The sequence below is a fragment of the Notechis scutatus genome, chromosome 1 (genome assembly GCF_049901735.1).
Source record: "Notechis scutatus isolate UNSWTSFEM ecotype Mainland chromosome 1, rNotScu1.2, whole genome shotgun sequence".
NCBI classification, from domain to species: Eukaryota; Metazoa; Chordata; class Lepidosauria; order Squamata; family Elapidae; genus Notechis; species Notechis scutatus.
This window is the reverse complement of record NC_142009.1, coordinates 312652485-312673441: the sequence shown is the minus strand read 5'-3', so window position 1 is coordinate 312673441 and position 20957 is coordinate 312652485. Positions and strand designations below refer to the sequence as shown.

Here is a 20957-nt window from a genome sequence, read left to right as displayed (position 1 = left end):
AGTAAGACAAGTTGTGGACAAAAAACACCCAGAGTTTCTGGGAGGATGGATTTGAGAGGATGTGTGCCTCAGTTTCTCAAGGCCTCTAAATAAATGTATCATCTCTTCCTTATATCTTACTCTTGAAGTTTATTTTCTTTTTTTAGATGTTCTATTGATTTTGTTCCTCTCCTACCCATATTCAAAATTGTGAATTATTGTCAAGGTCCCTTTTTTAATTTTCAGGAATCCATTGGTGTGACAAAAATTCTCAAGATGAAACTGCTTCCTTATTATTTTCTCCAAACTATTCTCAATACAAAATCAAATTATAGAATTTAGCCCAATAAAAACATATATTCTTTCCCCTTTGAGATTGGCCAAAATGTATCCCAATTTAAGCCCAATCTGCTGGAAATGTAAGCAATCACAGGGCACCTCTTTTCACGTCTAGTGGCTTTGCCCAAAAATTAAGAAATATTGGATAAAAATACAAACATGGTTAAAAGAAATCCAGATAGAATTCAAACCAGAAATTTTCCTACTGGTGATTATAAAAGGGAACTACACAAAAGAGATAAAATATCTAATCCTGCACATAATCACTGCAGCGAGATTAGCACTTGCACAATGTTGGAAAGAAGACCTCATGCCGACAGAGGGTTTAATAATCCAAAAAATCTACGATTGCATTAAAATGGATAAACTTACTCTAAAATTAAAAGAGAAGGAAGACTCAAAGTATTATACAGTGTGGAAAAACTGGTACAAATGGATAAATGACAGAAATAAGCAATTAAATAAATAAGGAATGAATAGTTTAGAAGGATAATGTATAAGAACAATCAGGAATATGAAATATGCATGGGAACAATAATTGGTATGTAAGCACCATCAAAATGGTTTGTAACATTTATAGTGTTTTCATTTTAATGAGTATTGTACTTTGCATTCGATGTTTTTTAAATGTTTAATAAAGGTTTTTCTAAAATTTTAAAAAAAATATTCTTTAGATGATAGCCCACTTTTATCTCTATCTTCCATTTTGGAGCAGACATTGCAGTTTATTACTACATGTATATATCCCTGAAACAACAGAAGGATTCCTGGTAGTAACTTTACACCCCCTATACAAGGGGCCATAGGATTCAAAACACATACTCAACATGTGCATAATTTTGATGTTCTCAATTTGTCCACTGATTCATGCATTAACAGCCGGAACATATAGTCATGTCAACTGTTGATAGAATATAATTCAGATCTATGAGCAAAGTTGTCTAGCTAACCTTAGAGATAGCAATGCAGAGTTGGTTGATGATTGTTTTCCACCATTGTGCAAAATCAAGTTTCCTTAACTATGTTTACTGAATAAAGCCCACTTGGCTGAGTAGAAAGCCTGGTGTTCTGACCCAGCTCCCAAAACACAACAAACCCTCTGACGTGAACTCAAAAGATTCCTTTATTAGGAATGCCGGCAGTCCCAGCAAAAAGTTTCTCTCACAGGATAACAAGTCCAGCTAGCTGGAAGATGAATAGTTGTCTGCCACACCTATTCATCTCCACCCCCTGCCTTTTATCCCCAGAGCTAGGGTGGGCCCCCACTAGCAGCAATGGCTCTTTCTGCCCCAGGATCGGCCCACAGCTTTCCACTGCTCTCCTCTTCTCTGCCTTCTGCGCAGCCGTATGTCAGGCATTGGACCCTTTTCCAGTAGTGACCACAATATGATTGACTTTTGTCTCAACATACGTCCACACAAAAATCACCACAATGATGTAATCCCCAATTGTAACTTCAAAAAAGGCAACTATGATCTTATAGACAACGATCTCTCATCCCTGGATTGGCAATCTCTATTCACTGGATGCAATACTGTTGAAGACCATTACAACATATTTTTACTTGAAGTCAAAAGAGTCATCAAACTATATGTACCAACAACAACTCCCAAAACAAAACAAAAAAGCAGATTACCCATATCAATAAGGAAACTTCAATCCAAAAAGAGATCACTCTGGAGGAAAAACAAATCTGGTCACGTTGCCAATTTCAAAAACCGATACAAAAATTTATGCCACCAGATAAAGACCGAATGCACCAATTATCACATTAAACAAAAGGAAAACCTTCTAAGCACCAATTCCACCCGTGCTTTTTACAATTTTGTAAACAACAAACTAAAAGACTCAAGGTCCATCCCTCCCTTGATAGGACCTGATGGTAAAGACTGCAACGATGACACCATTAAAGCCAACATCTTTAACACATTCTTCGGCTCAGTATTTATAAACAGCAATGGATCATGCCCAGTATTTCCTAGCCGTACCACAGATAACAATAATGATCTAATACATATCAATTTCACAGAAGACAATGTTGAAAAATCACTACGCAATCTAAAACCATCTCTATCTATCGGACCGGATGGAATATGTGCCTACTTCTTAAGAAAGCTATCCACTGCCATAGCCAAACCTCTAAGCATAATCTTTGAAAAATCTTTCAGGACCAGCTCCTTGCCTAACCTATGGTCACAAGCCACAGTCATCCCCATCTTCAAAAAGGGAGACCCAAGCCTAGTTGAAAATTACAGGCCAATCTCCTTATGCTGTGTCACCTGTAAAGTCATGGAATCAATTATTAACCAATCCATCATCCTCCACTTAGAGACAAATAACCTACCCTCCAATAAACAATTTGGTTTCAGAAAAAAACTATCCTGTAATCTACAACTCTTACACTGCAAAAACATATGGACGACACAACTCGACCAGGGCAAAGCAATAGACGCAATCTACATAGACTTCTGTAAAGCCTTTGATTCAGTGGTACACGACAAATTACTCCTAAAAATAAAATCCTATGGTATCTCTGGACAACTGAATAACTGGATAGAAGCATTCCTGTCAAACAGACAACAAATGGTCAAAATCGGGAGCGTCCTATCAAATCCAGTACCTGTCAATAGTGGTGTCCCCCAAGGCAGTGTTCTAGGACCAACTCTCTTCATACTCTACATAAACGACCTCTGTGATCATATTAAGAGTAATTGCGTTCTCTTCGCTGATGATGTAAAGCTGTTCAATACCACAGACAATACTGCTACCCTACAAAAAGATCTTGACTATGTATCAGAATGGTCAAACAAATGGCAACTTCAAATCTCAACAAATAAATGCTCTGTCTTACAAATTGGCAAAAAAAATCAGAAAATAAAATACAAGCTGAATAGTCAAGAACTTGTTGATGACCCAAGCTCTGTAAAGGACCTTGGAATACTCACCTCTAATTATCTAAGTGCTAGAGCCCACTGCAACTACATAGCCAAAAAGGCATTAAGAGTTGTTAACCTAATCCTATGTAGCTTTTTCTCTGGTAATATCACACTACTAACCAGAGCATACAAAACATTTGCTAGACCAATACTCGAATACAGTTCATCAGTCTGGAACCCACATTACGTATCTGATATTAGCACAATTGAGAAAGTCCAGAAATATTTCACAAGAAGAGTTCTCCACTCCTCTACTCGTTGTAGAATACCTTATGCCACCAGACTTGAAATTCTAGAACTAGAAAACCTTGAATTACGCCGTCTTCGGTCTGACTTAAGCATGGTATATAAAATCATACATTGCAATGTCCTACCTGTCAGTGAATACTTCAGCTTCAACCATAACAACACAAGAGCACACAATAGATACAAACTCAAAGTAAACCGCACCAAACTTGATTGCAGGAAATACGACTTCAGCAATAGAGTGGTCAATGTCTGGAATACTCTACCCGACTCTGTAGTCTCTTCCCCAAACCCCAAAAACTTTAACCTTAGACTGTCTACTATTGACCTCACCCCTTTCCTAAGAGGTCTGTAGGGGGCGTGCATAAGCGTACCAACGTGCCTACCGTCCCTGTCCTATTGTTTCTCTTATTCTTTTATTTTTCTTATATGTACCCATTTCATGTATTCACAACTATGTATACACTTATACTTATTATTTTGTAAACAATTGGCAAATCAAATAAATAAATAAATAAATAAATAAAATAGTTGTTCCTCCTCTTCTTCATCAACCACCTCCAGTCCTGGAGACTGGTGACTCTCCATCTGAGGGCTGATGGATGGCTCAGGCTCTGTTTCTCTTTCTCTCTCTGCCAGGTCCATTGCCTCTTCCCTCTCGAAGCTCCTTGGTTGCCCTGATGCTGACCCGAATTCCCACTTCTCCTCTTACTCTGATTTGGCTGTTGGAGGGGCTGGTGGCCGACAGGCCACAACACCTAGTTCCAAACTACAATGGCTGCATTCATTTATGGAAGACAAAACCAAATGAATCACATTATGGTTATGCAGCAAGATGCATGAACTCATCCTGTTGTGTCCTTCTCACTTTCTGAAGAAATGGAATTAGGTCCTATGAGAAGATTCTTCTCCAGTGCACCTGTCCACATTGTCTCACTATCACAACATTAAATTATTTTTCACAATCACATTAGATTGGTATTTTTTCCCCTAACAAGTCTCAGGTAAGCTGCAAAAAGTTTAACAAGCTCCCACCAGTATATTTCTGGTGAAAACAAATAACTGGCTACTTAAAAACAATAAATCCTTTGCTCCATATTAAATTTTAGACAGTCTCATCACCACCACAAAAAGCTCAAGGTTTTCAATGCTTATTCCAATTCAGACAAGAGATCCATAACCAGTTTGGCCCATTGTCTTTCCAGAAACACAGACAAGGATTTCTCAAAGAAGGTAACTAAGCTTCTCATTTCCCTTTTGAAAGCAATAATATTTTTGTGCCAGTCTCATTTGCCATTTTTCACATAACACTCAAGCCACTTTCACTGACAGAACCATAGATCTCCTGCCACAGTCCTTTGGCACGCTAGCATTCCACTGCCAATTTCCATTTTCAAGAGCGAAAGGATAATTTCAGCCAGTATAGGGCGTATTGGTGATTTACAACTATTAAGCCTTAAAAGAATACTGAGCATTACATCTATTTAAAGCTTCAATGGAAGCAATTACTGGTCCTGTTTCGCCTGTTCTCAAATCTAAAATTATTCATACCATTTTCTGTTTAAATATTTGATCATAGGTTCTCAGACTATTATATTATTTTTTCCTCATTACTAATGAGAAAAAAAGCAGTGAGAAGTTCTAGGGATGTATTACAGAGCTACAGTTTCAGGTAGGTTGATGAACACCAGAGCCTTAATTTTTGAATTATTTCTTTTAGGCATATACATACAAGCAAAATACAGTATAGGGGGTCACCTTGTGGTGAAATGGGCAGAAAATAAATTTAATAAAGAATAATAAATAAAGAATAAGCAAATAGACACCCATTGCAGACATTAAAACTACTGAAGCTCGGGAATTCTGGTAGCTGAAGTCCATATGTTTTAAAATTGCCAAGGTTGGGAAGCCTTATCCAAAGTATGGATCTTACACGTCATCCAGATTCTAGTCCCTCTTACATGTCTCATCTCTCTTATCTGTATCTCCTAATTGTCTACTTCCTAATTCACTTTGAGACAACACTATATTTTTGCAAAATAGAGGAGCATCACCTTCTTAAGTCAGAGGAGATATTTAATTCAAGGATGAACAAGAAATTATATCTATGAGTAGCAAGGATTCACTCAACAAGTCTAATACTTGTATTTGTATCTAGCCTTTTCTCTAAAGAAGGGCACCTCCTTTTTATTTTATTTATTTATTTGTTCAGGAAAATTCAAACAAAGAAAACAAGAAAATCAAAATGGGACAGGGATGACAGGCATGCTGATGTGCGTGCACAGGCACACCCTTAGGGACATCTTAAACTTAAACCTTTTGTGAGGTCCACAAAAGTTAGAATTAAAGCTATGAAAGTTTTCCTGTTTTATACTTACAGCAGTCCAAAGATAACATTTAAGTGATAGTAAAGCTTGCTAAACATTGCACACTAATTTCATAACTGGGTCATCATAAGTGTCATCATGCCAACTTCATATGCTGGAAGAATTGAAATTGTGCAGAGATCAGCCTTCTCCGAGTAGGCCAGCTGAGAATGATGGAAACTGTATTCTAACTAACACATCAAGAGGGTATCCAGTTGGGGAAGTGGCTAATATCTTCCTTTCAACTTTCTCTCCCTCTTCCATCTCATGCAGATACTGTTATTTCTCAGTTTTATTATGATTCATATCTTCTCAAAAGGAACTGCACAGTATTATAGAGCCTCTATTTGGTTATTTATAGTTGACTATGGAAAATTTGAGATCACTATAATTTGCAATATCTCAGAATGAACAGTGAAATTCTAAACTTATTCAATGGAATTTTCTTATTGGAAAATCACTCACTTTATATTTGTTCAACAATGATCAATGCTCAGCCATTGGCTAAATACCCAATCATAAATGTCACATATGGGTTGTTGAATTGCTGTATTGTTTTGATTACAATTGCAATGTAACCTGACCAAACCATGTAGAATAAGTATGAGATTCTTACCTTCATGATTGTAAGGGCAGAAAATAGTTCTTACTTCACACCTCAGCTCAGTGTATTGTTAATGCTGATTTATTTTAAATTACCAGGTGCATGTTGAATAATAAAAGGTTTCCCTTTTAGGTGATCAGGGTGAGCATTTGATCCCTTCTGCTGTTGAGATATGCTTATTATCTATGCAACCTGAAATCAAAGCTGACATACTACTGTACATTTGTTCTGCAAATAATCTGCATGGTTAGGCTGAGATAATTTAGTTTTTATTTCAATGTATGTATGTATTATGTATTATGTATGTACTGTATATTCCATTTTTCTCTCCCAGAATAAAGAGATAATGGTTGAACTTATGGGCAAGACTCCTAATAAGTAAGACACTGTTTTCTTCATGGAAAACAGATTAAAAGATTAAAAACTTCATCTGCAATAGAAAAGTACAATGCTGGTAATATTTTACATTAAAAAAATTGCCCTGCATTCTGTTACACAGAAGTTTAGGAAACCATTCTTGTATTTTGAAAAAATACAAACCTCCTGTCTCAAATGATTTATTGTACACATATATGAATAAAATAAAAATGAATGTAAGTATACCGTATGATCAAAAAAGCATTTTACAACCAGTATATTTAAATCTGGAGAGATTAATAAAATAAAGTATCGAGAAATGTTTTGATCTGAGTTTAGATATATTAATTTAATACTTATTCTTCAAAACCTACCAGGGTTTTGCAAGAATTAGCAATTCAGATATGTAATATAACAGAATATTTGACAAGCACTCCATATATTCAGTTGTTATGCTGGATTACAACTACCATGTTCGCCAGCCAGTCCTTGAAACAGGTACTAGTTTGGGCTGGTGAGTATAGTAGTTAATAGAGTAATTAAACAAAATGATGATTGTGCAAATTTATTGTACACTTGGCTTGGTTACTTGTGCTTGGTGTTGTTTTTTTAATTAACAAAAGAGTAAGCATTGGAAGATGCCTTGTCATTCGTACTTAAGTTCTTCATCACTTTATTATGGTTCCAAATGTCTATTTATACATTTTCAATATTTCAAAAAGGAGTTTTCACATAAACATTTTGTGTTAAGTAATAGCAGATCATTGGCTGCTATTGATGCCCTGATCAGAATGTAATCAAAGTTGGAACGAAAACATAATTCACAATTGCAAGGAAAAGAAGCAACCATATTTTTAAAAAATCATTTTAAAGTTGTACTATCTACATGCATACTCTGGAAAGATATAACATGCCCAATCTTATTGCTTTATAAAGGAATCCTTTGGATATGCTAAACAGTTCCTCCTCTCCACCAACCAATGAACTTATAGTCCACAAGTACGTACATTCTGTACACGTTTATATATGGACAACTTCATTATTGTGCCAGGCCATCTGTGACAGTATCAAGTAGCTTCTGGAGGAAAATATAGGACAGGATAGGAACATCATACTATTACTAAAACAGCTGGGAAAATGCTTCCTAACTACTATTTAAATACTCTATTCCCTACAAAGATTTAGCTTGGATATAGAAAGTGTAGAAGCATCAATTGCACCCAAAATATATGCAGACTCCACTACCAAAACCTGGAATGCATGGCTGCCTCCACAGATCCTGAAAGGGACAGCTGTAAATATATTTAATCAAAATTGTTGACAAGCAGGGTGTTCTGTACAGTAATTAACATACTCGTAAACCCCGCGCCGTGATTGGCTAAAGCACGCAGCGACCGGATTGGCCGAGCAAGCTGCACTGATTGGCCCGTTAAGAACCTCCCGTGATTGGACAAGCCAAGAGCGGGAGATTCGAAGCGATGCCATTGGTCGCAGCCGCCGCGGCTGGGGAATAAATAGCCGCAGTTTTCCCTTCCACTTTAAGCTGTAGCTGGAGCACAATAAAGAGCTGAACTTGTCACTGACTCCGAGCTTCCTTCCTGCGCCGGACACGACACTGGCGACGAAGGTGGGATCCAAGGAAGAACCACCAAGCACGTGTCCAGACAAAGACCGACTAGATGGCCGGCATCACACCGCCCGCGCCATTCAACCCGGCTACCGAGGACTGGGAATCGTATACAGACCGATTCCTGATGTTCCTCGAGAGTAGCAACTTGAAGGACGCGAACGGACAGAAGAAAAGGGCCGTTTTCCTGACACACTGCGGGCCCGCAGTGTTCAAGATGGCAAAAGCCCTCGCAAAACCCGCAGATGTAAAGGCGATGGACTGGGCCGACCTTGCGCCATTACTCCAAAACCACTACGCTCCCACCGTACCAATCCTCATCCGGCGGGACGAATTCTACCGGCGGAACCAGCGGCAGGACGAGAGCGTCAGCGATTTCATAGCCGATCTGCGGGACCTCGGGGGCCTGTGCGAGTTCCAGGAATTAGATGACGTCCTCCGTGACCGCGTGGTCCTAGGTCTCCGGGACCAGGCACTGAAGAGCCGCCTAATGGCGAAGGGCGACATCGATCTCGCCACCGCCATGGCGGAAGCTTCCGCAGCCGAAGCCACCAAGAAATCAGCGGCCCGATTGCGGAAGGCAGAGAACGGGGACCGCGCCGACAACCCCGAGGCAAACCGCCGAGAGACCACCACACACCACGGCGACCTGGACTCCGCCTCGGACACCCCGGAAGAAGAAGAAGACGTCCATCGGCTCCAGACGGGACGAGACCGACGAGATCAACGGGGTCGTAAGTCGGGGACCCAGTGCGCGGGGTGCGGGGGCAACCATTTCCGAGCAGAATGCCGTTTCATCGACGCGACCTGCAGGCATTGCAATAAGAAGGGCCACATCGCCCGAGTCTGCTGGCTCAGAAAAACTTACAGCCCCCGACACCGAGAACCGAGCAACCGGAGGCGAGACGACACACCCCCCAGGCACAGAGAGCGCCAAGCCGACAATCGCTGGAACCGAGACAACCGGGGGCGACGAAACGGGGAAGACCGCCAGAGGGAGGAAACCCATCAGACGGTCACCATTGGCCACGCCGAGACCAACGATGCCCGCAAGGTCTACGTGGAAGTGAACATCGAGGGCAAGCCCTGCCGGATGGAGGTGGACTCCGGGTCCTACCTCTCCATGATCGCCTGGAAAGAAATCAAGCGGCTGGTGCCAAACATCCAAAAGGCAGGACTGGAGAGCCAAAAATTGGTAGTCAAGGACTACCAAGGGAACCGAATCCCGTCATCGGGACCGGACAGTTCGAGGTGACCTTCAAGGGCCGCACCGCAAAACTTCCCCTGACAGTCGTGGACCGGAACCGACCCAGCCTCCTAGGACTCCAATGGTTCGCACCACTGGGCATCGAGGTCACCGGAATAAACCACATTGAGGAAGCCGACTGGGAGCAGCAGCTGGCTAAGGACTTCCAAGAAGTATTCGACGGCACCCTAGGCAAGTACCGAGGGCCCCTATCTCTTTCAGCCTAGACCCAAACATCGCCCCCATACGCCTAAAACCGAGGCGGGTGCCTTTTGCACTACGGGAAAAAATAGACGAGCAGCTTGACAAGCTCGTCAAACAGGGGGTTTTGCAGCCAATTGACCACGCCCGGTGGGAGACCCCAATAGTCACCCCAGTTAAGCCAGATGGGTCAGTAAGGATCTGCGGGGACTATAAGGCCACCCTCAATTGCGCCTTGCAACAAAGCGCCTACCCGTCCCAGTAGTGCAGCACCTACTTCACTCACTGGGGGGCAAAGTTTTGCAAGCTCGACCTGGCGCAAGCCTATCAGCAACTGCCGGACGACGAAGAAACCGCTGAGGCACAAACTATAGTCACCCACCGGGGAGCGTTTCGTTGTAACCGACTCCAGTTTGGAGTCAGCGTGGCCCCGGGGATTTTTCAAAGCCTCATGGAGAGACTACTGCAGGGGATAAAAGGGGTGGTCCCTTACTTCGACGACGTACTAGTATCAGCAGCCAACCGGGAAGAACTAGAGGGTCGCCTAAGGGAGGTACTTGAGAAATTCAAAAGGGCCGGTCTAAAAGTGAAAAGAGAGAAATGCCAGCTTTACACAGAGCAAGTCGAGTTCCTGGGGTACCTCCTAGACCGACATGGCATCCACCCGACCGGAAACAAAGTAAAAGCCATCAAGGAAGCTCCCATCCCCAAGAACAAAACAGAGTTGCAGGCATTTCTGGGACTGCTCAATTTTTACAATGTATTCTTGCCCCAAAAGGCGACTCGCGGCGGAGCCTTTGCATAGGCTCCTGGACAAGATGGCAAAATGGACCTGGGGGACACGTGAGGACGCCGCATTCAGGAAAACCAAGGACCTGCTAACCTCGGATGCCGTCCTCATACAATACAACGAGACTCTACCCCTCGCCGTCACATGCGACGCCTCACCTTTTGGCGTCGGCGCCGTCCTCAGCCATACCCTGCCGGACAGAAAAGAAGCACCCATTGCCTTCTTTTCGAGGACACTTAGCAAGCCAGAAAGAAACTACAGCCAACTGGACAAGGAAGCCCTTGCCATCGTTGCAGCAGTAAAGAAATTCCACGAGTACCTTTACGGCCGCCGATTCACCATTATCACGGACCACAAGCCGTTGCTAGGAATCCTGGCGGGGAACAAGGCCACCCCGAACATCCTATCCCCCAGAATGACGAGGTGGTCCGAGTTCCTCGCCGCCTACGACTACCGGCTCACACACCGCCCCGGTAAGACAATCACCCATGCAGACGCACTGAGCCGCTCGCCATTACCCGACCTCGACGATGACCCGGCCCCCACGACGACCACCCTCAGCATAGAGGCATTGCCTGACCTACCCATAACCGCGTCAGACATTGCCCGAGAGACAAATAAAGACAAACGTCTGGCGCGGGTATTGCATTGGGTAGAAAAAGGGTGGCCGGAAAAAGACAACGACGAATCGTTCAGGATATTCCGAAACCGCCAAACAGAACTGTTGTTGCAAAAAGGTTGTTTGTTATGGGGGGACAGGGTGGTCATACCAGAAAAACTACAAGGGAAAGTATTAAAACTTTTGCACGAAGGGCACCCGGGCATCGTACGAACAAAAGCCTTGGCCAGAAGCTACACTTGGTGGCCAGGCATGGACAAGGAAATTGAGGCTTGGGTGGCCAGGTGCTCACGCTGCCAAGAAACCAGACCAAACCCCCCTGCCGCGCCAATACTAGAATGGGAGACCCCCAGGGGGCCATGGTCCAGAATACATATAGATTTCGCCGGCCCCACAAGAGGAAACACATTCCTCATCACGGTGGATGCTTACTCCAATTGGCTGGAGGTAAGCAACATGAAAACCACCACAACAGAAGCTGTCACCAGGGTACTCAACAAACTGTTCGCGACCCACGGTCTCCCGGATGTCATCGTGTCAGACAACGGGCCCCAATTCACCTCGCTGGAATTTGAAAAATTCCTAGCGGAACGGGGCATACGACACGCACTGACAGCGACGGCACATCCGGCGGCCAATGGTAGGGCGGAACGGATGGTTCAATTTACGAAAAAACCATCCAAAAAATCGAACACAGGGACATACAAGAAAAAATAAATAAAATGCTCCTAATACAACATATAACCCCTAATACAACAACAAACAAAAGCCCAGCAGAATTACTGATGGGGAGGAAACTAAGGTCCCCACTTGACAGACTGCACCCCACATACAACCCAGAAAAAAACCCCAGACTCATCAAGCAAACACCGGGCATTTGCACCAGGCGATGCAGTCTATGCAAAAAACCTTACCGGAGACCCACTATGGGTACCGGCAACCATAACCCAACTAACAGGCCCCCACTCGTACAGACTGCAAACAACGGACGGACAATCATGGAAACGCCACATCGATCAGTTAAGATCAAGGGCAAGAAACACAACCGACACGCAAGCAAGCACAGGCAACCCCATTAACACAAACCAAGGGGGGAGGGAAGATACAGGGGGCCAAGAAAGAATAGAACATAACCAGCAATACTCACCAGGTAACAGCCAACTCGAAGCCTCACCAGGGAGAAGCAGCCAGGCCAGCTCAACCAGCCCGGAAAGACCAGGCGGGAGCGGCGAAAGTCGCAGCTCGACCAACCCGGGTAGACCGGGAGGGAGCTGCAACGACAGACCAGGCAACACCTTCCAGACGATTCCATCGAAGAGGCCAAGAGACAAAAAAACCCCGACCGAACAGGTCGAAAGCCAAAGAACAACTGACCTGCGCAGGTCCAGTAGACAGGTACGAAGCCCCGCCTACTTACGGGACTACGTTACGTAGGAACGAACCAAGAGGGGAGGGGTGTTCTGTACAGTAATTAACATACTCGTAAACCCCGCGCCGTGATTGGCTAAAGCGCGCGGCGACCGGATTGGCCGAGCGAGCTGCACTGATTGGCCCGTTAAGAACCTCCTGCGATTGGACAAGCCAAGAGCGGGAGATTCGAAGCGATGCCATTGGTCGCAGCCGCCACGGCTGGGGAATAAATAGCCGCAGTTTTCCCTTCCACTTTAAGCTGTAGCTGGAGCACAATAAAGAGCTGAACTTGTCACTGACTCCGAGCTTCCTTCCTGCGCCGGACACGACACAGACCTGTAGTAATACCTTACTAATGTGACTAATCATTGAATGCTGGTATGCTTTAAAACTCTTTGCCGCAGTCCTTAATGCTCTGCACATAAAATGCTCATTGATGCAGAAGGATTGTTGGATGTTTGGAGATGAAATTTGTGTGTTAGGCCACTACTGTTCTAATGGGAAAGTAGAAATAAAGCCCAGGCTACAGTATATGGTAGATGCCATAATTTCAAATGAAAATCATCAGGACCCTGGATTAAGTGTATTGTTTTTGGGGTACTGTTGATATGTTTCTTTTTGTTTTGTAACTTTTATTGGCAACTGTATTTACATGCATTGCTAAACCCTTTTCGTTGATTTTTTTTCTGAGACTGAATTTTTCACTGATTTTTTTTCCACAAAATTTTCTTAGTAGTCATGTAACTGTAATGTTAAAATTGTAAGCTGTTTTAAGAAGCTTCATAGAACCAAAACATAAAATAAAGATAAGAAAATAAGAAAGATATTTCTTCATTACATGTGTCATATACACATTACAAGTCTCTGGAAAAACCAGCACATAAGGTAAGATGTGTATCAAATCAGGCTTATTGCATCAGCCAAAAATTTCACAGATCATAAATTACCATTCACTCCCTAGAATGCTTCGCTAAGATGTTAATTCAGTAGGGTAATAAAAATGTGGCAAATCTTGGCAAAAATACTAGCAGGAATCACACAATCTATTGATAGTTGACAAATCAAGGAGTCCTTTTAAGTTTGCACAGTCCGTTATCTCCAAGGGACAAGTAGATCTTTATGTGGGCAGAAGGCAAAAAGCAACATCACAGTAAATTCATTGAGTTGGGTACTCACACAAACTCAAATAGCTCAAACAAGGACATTCAACCCATAGATTATTGTAATATTATTAAATATTTCTGAATGGACTTGTTGAAAAATAGCAGAGCAGAAGTCATGAGAATTTGAAACTCAATAACGTCTTCAATTACCCTCTTTAAAGTCTCACAGGGAACATTTAGTTTACTTTACTTTATTGTCATTGCACCTCATACAACAAAATCAAACACCATCTTCAGTACACATCATGACCATGATCATGGAAATAAACACAAACACACATCCTTCACCCACCACACATTGAACCAAAAACCCCAGACACCACACCAATACTGCACTATACAGCAGAATTCAAAAGAGCTTCTGCCCCGGGATAGAAGCTGTTTTTCAGCCTATTTGTCCTTGTTTTTATTATTCTGTACTGTCTGCCAGATGGTAATAGTTTAAAAAAAGGGTGCCCAGGATGAGATGGATCTCTGGGAATGTTTTGAACTTTCTTATAATTCTCTCAATCATTTTAATTCATTTATTTATTAACAAACATCCCACTACATTACAGTAAATATTTTATCCATCATCATATTTTCTAAAATTATTTATATGTGTAATATAACAATGCTATCTTATGTACCTTTGCAGAATCCCTTTTGCAATTAAATTTTCACCCATTATCTCTAAACAAGCTTATGGTTACAATCCTTATATCTTTTCTCTGTTTCTCCATTTCTTGTTTCTGTTTTTTACAACTTATTTTCCTTGCCTTCTCCTCCCTCTTCTTCTCCCTCCCTTTTTTACCCCCTCATCTCTCTACTTCTAACTCTCTCGTCTGTAATCCCCTCTTCTGTTGCTTTCTAATATTATACTTATCTTTCAAATTGTTCTTCTTTTTGGTTGTTTTTTCTAGTCTTAAACCTTTCACTCTCTTTCCCCCCTTTTCTTTTTTCCCCCCACTTAAAATTATTTGATCATTAAAGATGGCTTCTTCTTTGTCCCAATCTTCTTGTTCTGCAAGCGTTTCTTGTTGCTCCTCATAGTTCCAGATCTCCATTTCTAAGAATTGAAACACGAAGCCAAAAGAACTTCTCCCTTCTTGTGCATCTTCTTTCCATTTTTTAAGTTCCGTTTTCAGTTCTTCTAAGAGTGATACCTTTTTAAAAACTTTTAAACAACCACCCGGTTAATTTTAGTCATCTAGATGCAAAAACCAAAAATCAGCAAATAATCCAAATAATACAAGGCTGTTTCTACTTGCTTCTTTTTTCCACTTTCTCTTCCTGGGGTTCTATTATTTTGTTACCAAGTTTCAATTAAAATGTATCTTTGAGGAATCTTGTTAAAATTTCACTGTAAGTTCCTTTTAATTACAGTTCCATTCCTTAATTCCAGGCAGTCTCCTCCATTTTTCCAGATCCTGCTCTTTCATTCTTTTTTTTTTCTCCTTTCCTGCTTTTAAAAACTTTTAAATGTCCAGAAATCTTTATTATCCCTTTGACTTTTATTTTCAGCTTAGATGCCTATTAATGTCAAAGTGGATTTTTTTTCAATTTCTTGCTTAAGTCTCTTAGCAATCAGTATAAGGAAGGGAAGAAAAAAAAACCTAATCTTTTCCCTTCTCTCTCTCCTTCACAGCTTCAAAATCTTCTTTGGGAACAATGTTGTTAAGTTTAAATTCCAGGGTACCTTATTTGTTGCTTTTGCTGTTTGACCCGGTCAACCAAAATTTTCTCTTCTTATCTTCCTCCTGCACATTCTTTTCCAGTCAAGTTCTTCTTTGAGGTGGCCATTTCTGACCACCGCTGCAACTGCCTTCGGGAAAGGGAGTAATGGCCAGCTAGGGAGGAGAGATGCGGCTCTCCTCAACCCTGCAGGCAGTCTCCCCCCTCTTCACCACCTCTACGGGGTGGCTTAGCCTCAAAACCAGCCGGCTCGGGGCGCTCCAGCGGCGAGCACGGATCGAAGCCTCATAGAAACGAGGCTTCGGTTTGTCGCCGAAGAAGCTCAAACCAGAAATCCCGTTTTGAACTTTCTTAAGGCAGCAGGAGCTATAAAGCTCTTCCACAGTGGGGAGCAGGCAACCAATGATCTTCTGGGCAATGATGTTTAACCCTCTGGAGTGCTTTCCTATCTGCCACTGTGCAATTGGCAAACCATACAAAGGTGAATTAAAATATTCTCTATGGTGCAGCGGTAGAAGGTCACCAGCAGTTTTTCATTCAGTTGTTGTTTTCTGAGAAGTAGTATAATCTCTGCTGGGCCCTTTTGACCAGTGCTGCAATGTGAGCACCCCAGGTCAGGTCCTCTTTTGTTGTAACACCCAGAAACTTAAAACTGGCCTCTTGCTCCTTTCGGTCTCCATTGATAAGCAAGGGCTGGATGTCTGATCTGTTCCTTCTATAGTCCACTATAAGCTCCTTGGTCTTATTGGTGTTGAGGACCAAGTTATTGTCTCCACACCACGAAAATAACCGGTCCACCTTATCTTGATAGGCAGACTCATCCCTCCTTGATATGAGTCCCACCACTATTGTATCATCTGCAAATTTAGCAATAGTATTACTAGTGTGAGTGGGAATGCAGTCATGCACATAAAGAGTATAGAGTAAGGGACTCAACATGCAATCCTGTAGTGTACCAGTGTTAAGAATAAGGGCTGAAGAGGTATGATTACCGATTCTGACCCCCTGTGAGCGGCCAGACAGGAAATCCATAATCCAAAGGCAGATTGAATAAGAAAGACCAAGATCCAGAAGTTTAGACATTAGTCTATGTGGAAGAATTGTGTTAAATGCAGAACTTTATTTTTGAATTTTATGGAAGACTTCCATTTAGTCCTCTATCATAGCCTAAATATCACTTTAGTATTTTCCTAGATGCTTTGTTGCAATTAGAATTTCCTGTGTAATTGATTAACAGCTAAACTCCCAGGCAATTCTGGAACCTGGAATCTCACACATCTGGAGGAAAGAAATTGAGAAAGTTGTTCTAATTGGGAAGTTGGTACATTAGCTTAAAGTACTGATAAAAATTTGGTGGGGTGAGTTTTTCACCAAATTCTTTTTCTTATCCAAAGTAAGAGGAATCTAGGCTTCAGTAATCAAACAAAGCTTGAGATCCACCTACTACTGGCATTAATGGAATTTACACATGCATAACTATGGTTCTGAATCAGAGTGTCCATCTGCTTTGGAATTCAAGCAAAATTTTATATGAGAAACCCCATAAGAGAAAATGCCAAAAGGAGCAAAAAAACTTACCACATTTCATCATCCCTACTTCATAACATTTCCGGAGTCGGCAGGCCTGGCAACTTTTGCGTCTGTTTTTATCTATTGTACATTGGTTTGTCGCCGGACAGATATAATCATTGTGCCCTGGAGGGAGGAATAAAAAAAGGTACATTTTAAAAATATTGTGATAAAGTCTTAAATTTGGTCCTTGTTTTTAAGAAAAGGTATTTCATTTCTTGAGTTAGCCACTGGTTCTAGTGTGGGGAACTTGGAGAATCCCTAGACAGCAGCCGTGTAAAAGGCTTCCAATCCCAAATGAAAGCTGAGTCCTGCAGGCTGAGATGACTGCATACTGAACAGCGGAAGAGTGACCTATGTCCTTGAGCTAACAAAGAGCATCTTAGCAACATACAACATTCCTCATTCAATGTATGTTTCTTTAGGGCTGTGTGTTCCTTAGGGTTGTACTTTGCTTAACCAGAGCACTTAGGATTGAAGATTGCAAAGTGAGAAGATCCAGAATGAACATGTCCTCCAACTAATGAGCAGCCGGGGAAAGAAGGATCTTCCTTAGATGTAGGGGTGCTTAAGGAAAAGAATAGAATAATAGAAGTCTTATAGGCTTATACTTTTCAGAACTTATTTGAAAGGCTAGCCAATAGAGAAATACAGCATATAAAAGGAAGGCTAAAGAGCAAGACAATCCTGTATGCTTCAGTTCCTAACAGGAAAGCGGCAGATGCATTTTGAAGACCTTTTAGTAGAAACAGGCAAACTGTGGCAAGTATGTCATAGAAAAGGACTGTGATCAGCAAAAGAGCTTTTGTTTTGTTTTTGCAAACTACAACACAAGAGAATTAAAATATTTCCTTTTATTTTGGTAGATTTCTCATCCTAGGACTAGATTTAACCTCTCTGCAAAGATTCAGTAAAGACCAAGGAGAGTTTGGAAAGACAGTTAATTCCTTTTGTAGAGAAATAGAGAAATGCCAATTTGTGGGAAAAGTTTGTATTCTCCCCCAATTCATAGTGAGAATTTCTCAAAGCAGATGGTTTTTCTTAAATTTATTTGACAAGCAGGCTCCCTTTTAAAGCAGAAGTTGATAATACAAATTCTGGTCGAATGATAGTGAAAGCAAATTATAGTTGTTTAAAAATGAAGGCAAATGAAGGCAAATTTTCTTAGTGACATTTTATGTCAACCTTTGTCTAGAGGTTATATATGATGTTTGGGGTTGAACGCCTGGACTTAGACCATGGTGTTCTGAGTGAAATGTTTGATAAGACATCAAGGTCAGTAGGAGGCTATGGCCAAATATTGCTCTCTTAGTTGAGCCTAAGAATTATTGTGAATATAAAGAAAAGGAAAAAGATTCTATAAAAATGTAATTGGTTGAAACTATACAATAAGTTTCACCATTCTAGCTCTTCTATCATCTTAAGGATTACCATAAAAATCCTTAGAATCAGTTTATGTTAAGAATAAAGACAGATTGTTATTAGATTTTTATTATAGACTGGCTACAAGAATAAGAACTTGACATGCAGTTGAGACCTTGATGCAGATTATAAAAATGATCTCGAAAATTATTATAAACCTTCAGGCTTATAAGTTCTAACAAGTACACATATAAAAGTCCAAAGTGATAGACACAAATTTGATGGTTACTTTGGGGGGGTGGGGTAGAAGGAGAAGAATACAACTGTAAACCACTCCTTCTCCCTGAAAACCACTTGCCTGGTCCAAATCTGTTTCCAAAATGGCCTCTTGTAAGGAAATTTAATAGTTTTCTCACATAATTCAGAGATGTCATTCCAATTAAAAGGCAGCTTGGTCTCTATCAGCTTTATCATGTTTATGCATTTAATGAAGGGGCTAGTTTATACAATGATGCTGATACCAAAAAGAACACAAAAACCCCAACCCCATTTATTATGTGTAGAAAAGGATGTTTTGCAAAACTGTTGAACACTTTTTGGAAAACACAGTCTGTGTAGAACAGATATGATCTCAGTGTTTGGCAGTGAAGGTTGATTATGATCAAAGGTCCCCTGGAAAAAAGATAAAAATATTGTCATGCCAAGTCTCCAGCGCATGTCACGGCCTTCAAAAGGTTATCTTGTCCAATTTTGAAGTGTAGTTGACCAAACCATATGCCAGGTAAACACTTTTGCTTTTTTCAATTACCTTAATTTGTTGCATCCAACTTCATACTGTTCCTACAGATCTGAGACTTAACATTCCTAAATGCAGTTACCTTGGAGTAAGTCCTATTGAAACAATGATATTTTCTTAATTGGAAACATAGATATTAGAATAAATATGAGGAAGGAATTGTCCTGGTACTGAAATAATGAATATAAATATTTTTTGAAGGCAAAAAACTGAGAAAAGGTACATAGAATCAAACTGTGAGATTTTTCATAATTGCCACTGAAAATGGGACCTTGATTTTTAATCAATAGATTTCATCAACTAGCTGATATACTAAAGGGAAGAAATAAATCCAGTTTTAATGGTGAATCTAAAAATGAAGTGTGCCTGGTACATTTTCAGACATATTTTGAGTCTTTTGTTTTAATATAATTGGGAATGAAAAGGAAATCTTAAATGGAATGTGCAAGAAAATGCTCCTTGACCCCCTTTTTGATAATGTTCCATTCCATGTCCATTCATTTTTTAAAATTTATTAAACTTATATGCTTCCCATCTTGCCAAAGGCAACTCTAGGCAACTTACAATAATTTAGTAAAATGCCACATAATACATTAAACGATAAATAGAGATCTTAAATTTAAAATGTAAATAGTTAGCCCTATTTCAATGATTAAAAAAAATAGAAACCTTATAAGATGTTATAAATAACAGGAAGAAATAGAGTGATCAGTAATTAACACTAAATTATTAGTAACTATACATAACAATTCAATTTATCATGCACATTGCTAAATCTCTTCTAAAGCCTCTCTTAAATGCTATAATAATCATGCAGATGGTATAATATTTTAGATGTTTGCTTGGCTGATGTTAGGGAGTTTCAGCTCTTGTACCGTCCCCCTTAATTTCAGGTGCAAGATTTCCAACATATTGAGAAAAGAACTTCATACTTAGTATTGGAAGGGGGGAAAGGAGAGAAAGTCCTCCTAAAATAGAAAAAAAAATCCAGTTCTGCAGTATATGTAGTAATAGTATAGCCTTCATCCCTCTTCAAAATATTGTGCTAATGTAATTAAGACTCGGGTGTCAAGGAGATCTGCAGGAGGATTGGGTCAAAAATTCCAAATGATAGTTGTAACTACATAATTGAAGTGCTGCCTGTTTTTTGATTGCATCATAATCCGCATATAAAAGGGGCGGGTTTTTTTTTTTTTTTTATGCTGGCTGTCCTCTTGACTTTGCTGACTCTCTTCTGCACAACTCCCTGGTTGCTCTATGTAATTTATCTTCATGTTCTTACAAAAATCATTGCATTCAAATGAATTGTTTTCTCCAGGATTTCATGTTTTCCCTACCTTGGATGCTTCTTTTGAAGAAGGCTTTACAGCCTTCACATGACCAAACTCCATAATGATATCCAGATGCATAATCGCTACATACAGCACAGAAATGTGCATCTCTTTTTGAACCAGGGCTGTTTGTGGTGGGACTGGTACAGTCACTGCTGCTGTTTTTTCTTTTCAGGGTGTCTCTGGTGGCAGAAAAGGAGAAAATCTGTCATCAAACCGTACAAAGGAATGTGTATTTTGCCTCAACAATGTTCTTTTTTTAAAAAAAAATCATCCACATGAAGTTTTGCAGAGTGTGAACTGCAGTGAAAGAAAGCTTAAAATTACAGAAACTTCCATGGA

The 20957-nt window shown here is 40.8% G+C and overlaps 1 protein-coding gene across 2 annotated transcripts in view; it reads right to left on the bottom strand.

The window, feature by feature from the left end:
* The window catches only part of ESR2 (estrogen receptor 2), an 87270-nt gene that overhangs the window by 41745 nt on the left and 24568 nt on the right, over positions 1 to 20957 (bottom strand). For both annotated transcript variants that reach the window (XM_026670147.2, XM_087952291.1), the window contains 2 exons: positions 20622 to 20797; positions 17136 to 17252 (listed from right to left, as the gene is read on the bottom strand). In XM_026670147.2, the coding sequence (XP_026525932.1) occupies positions 17136 to 17252; positions 20622 to 20797 (293 nt within the window). The remainder of the gene's footprint in view (positions 1 to 17135; positions 17253 to 20621; positions 20798 to 20957) is intronic.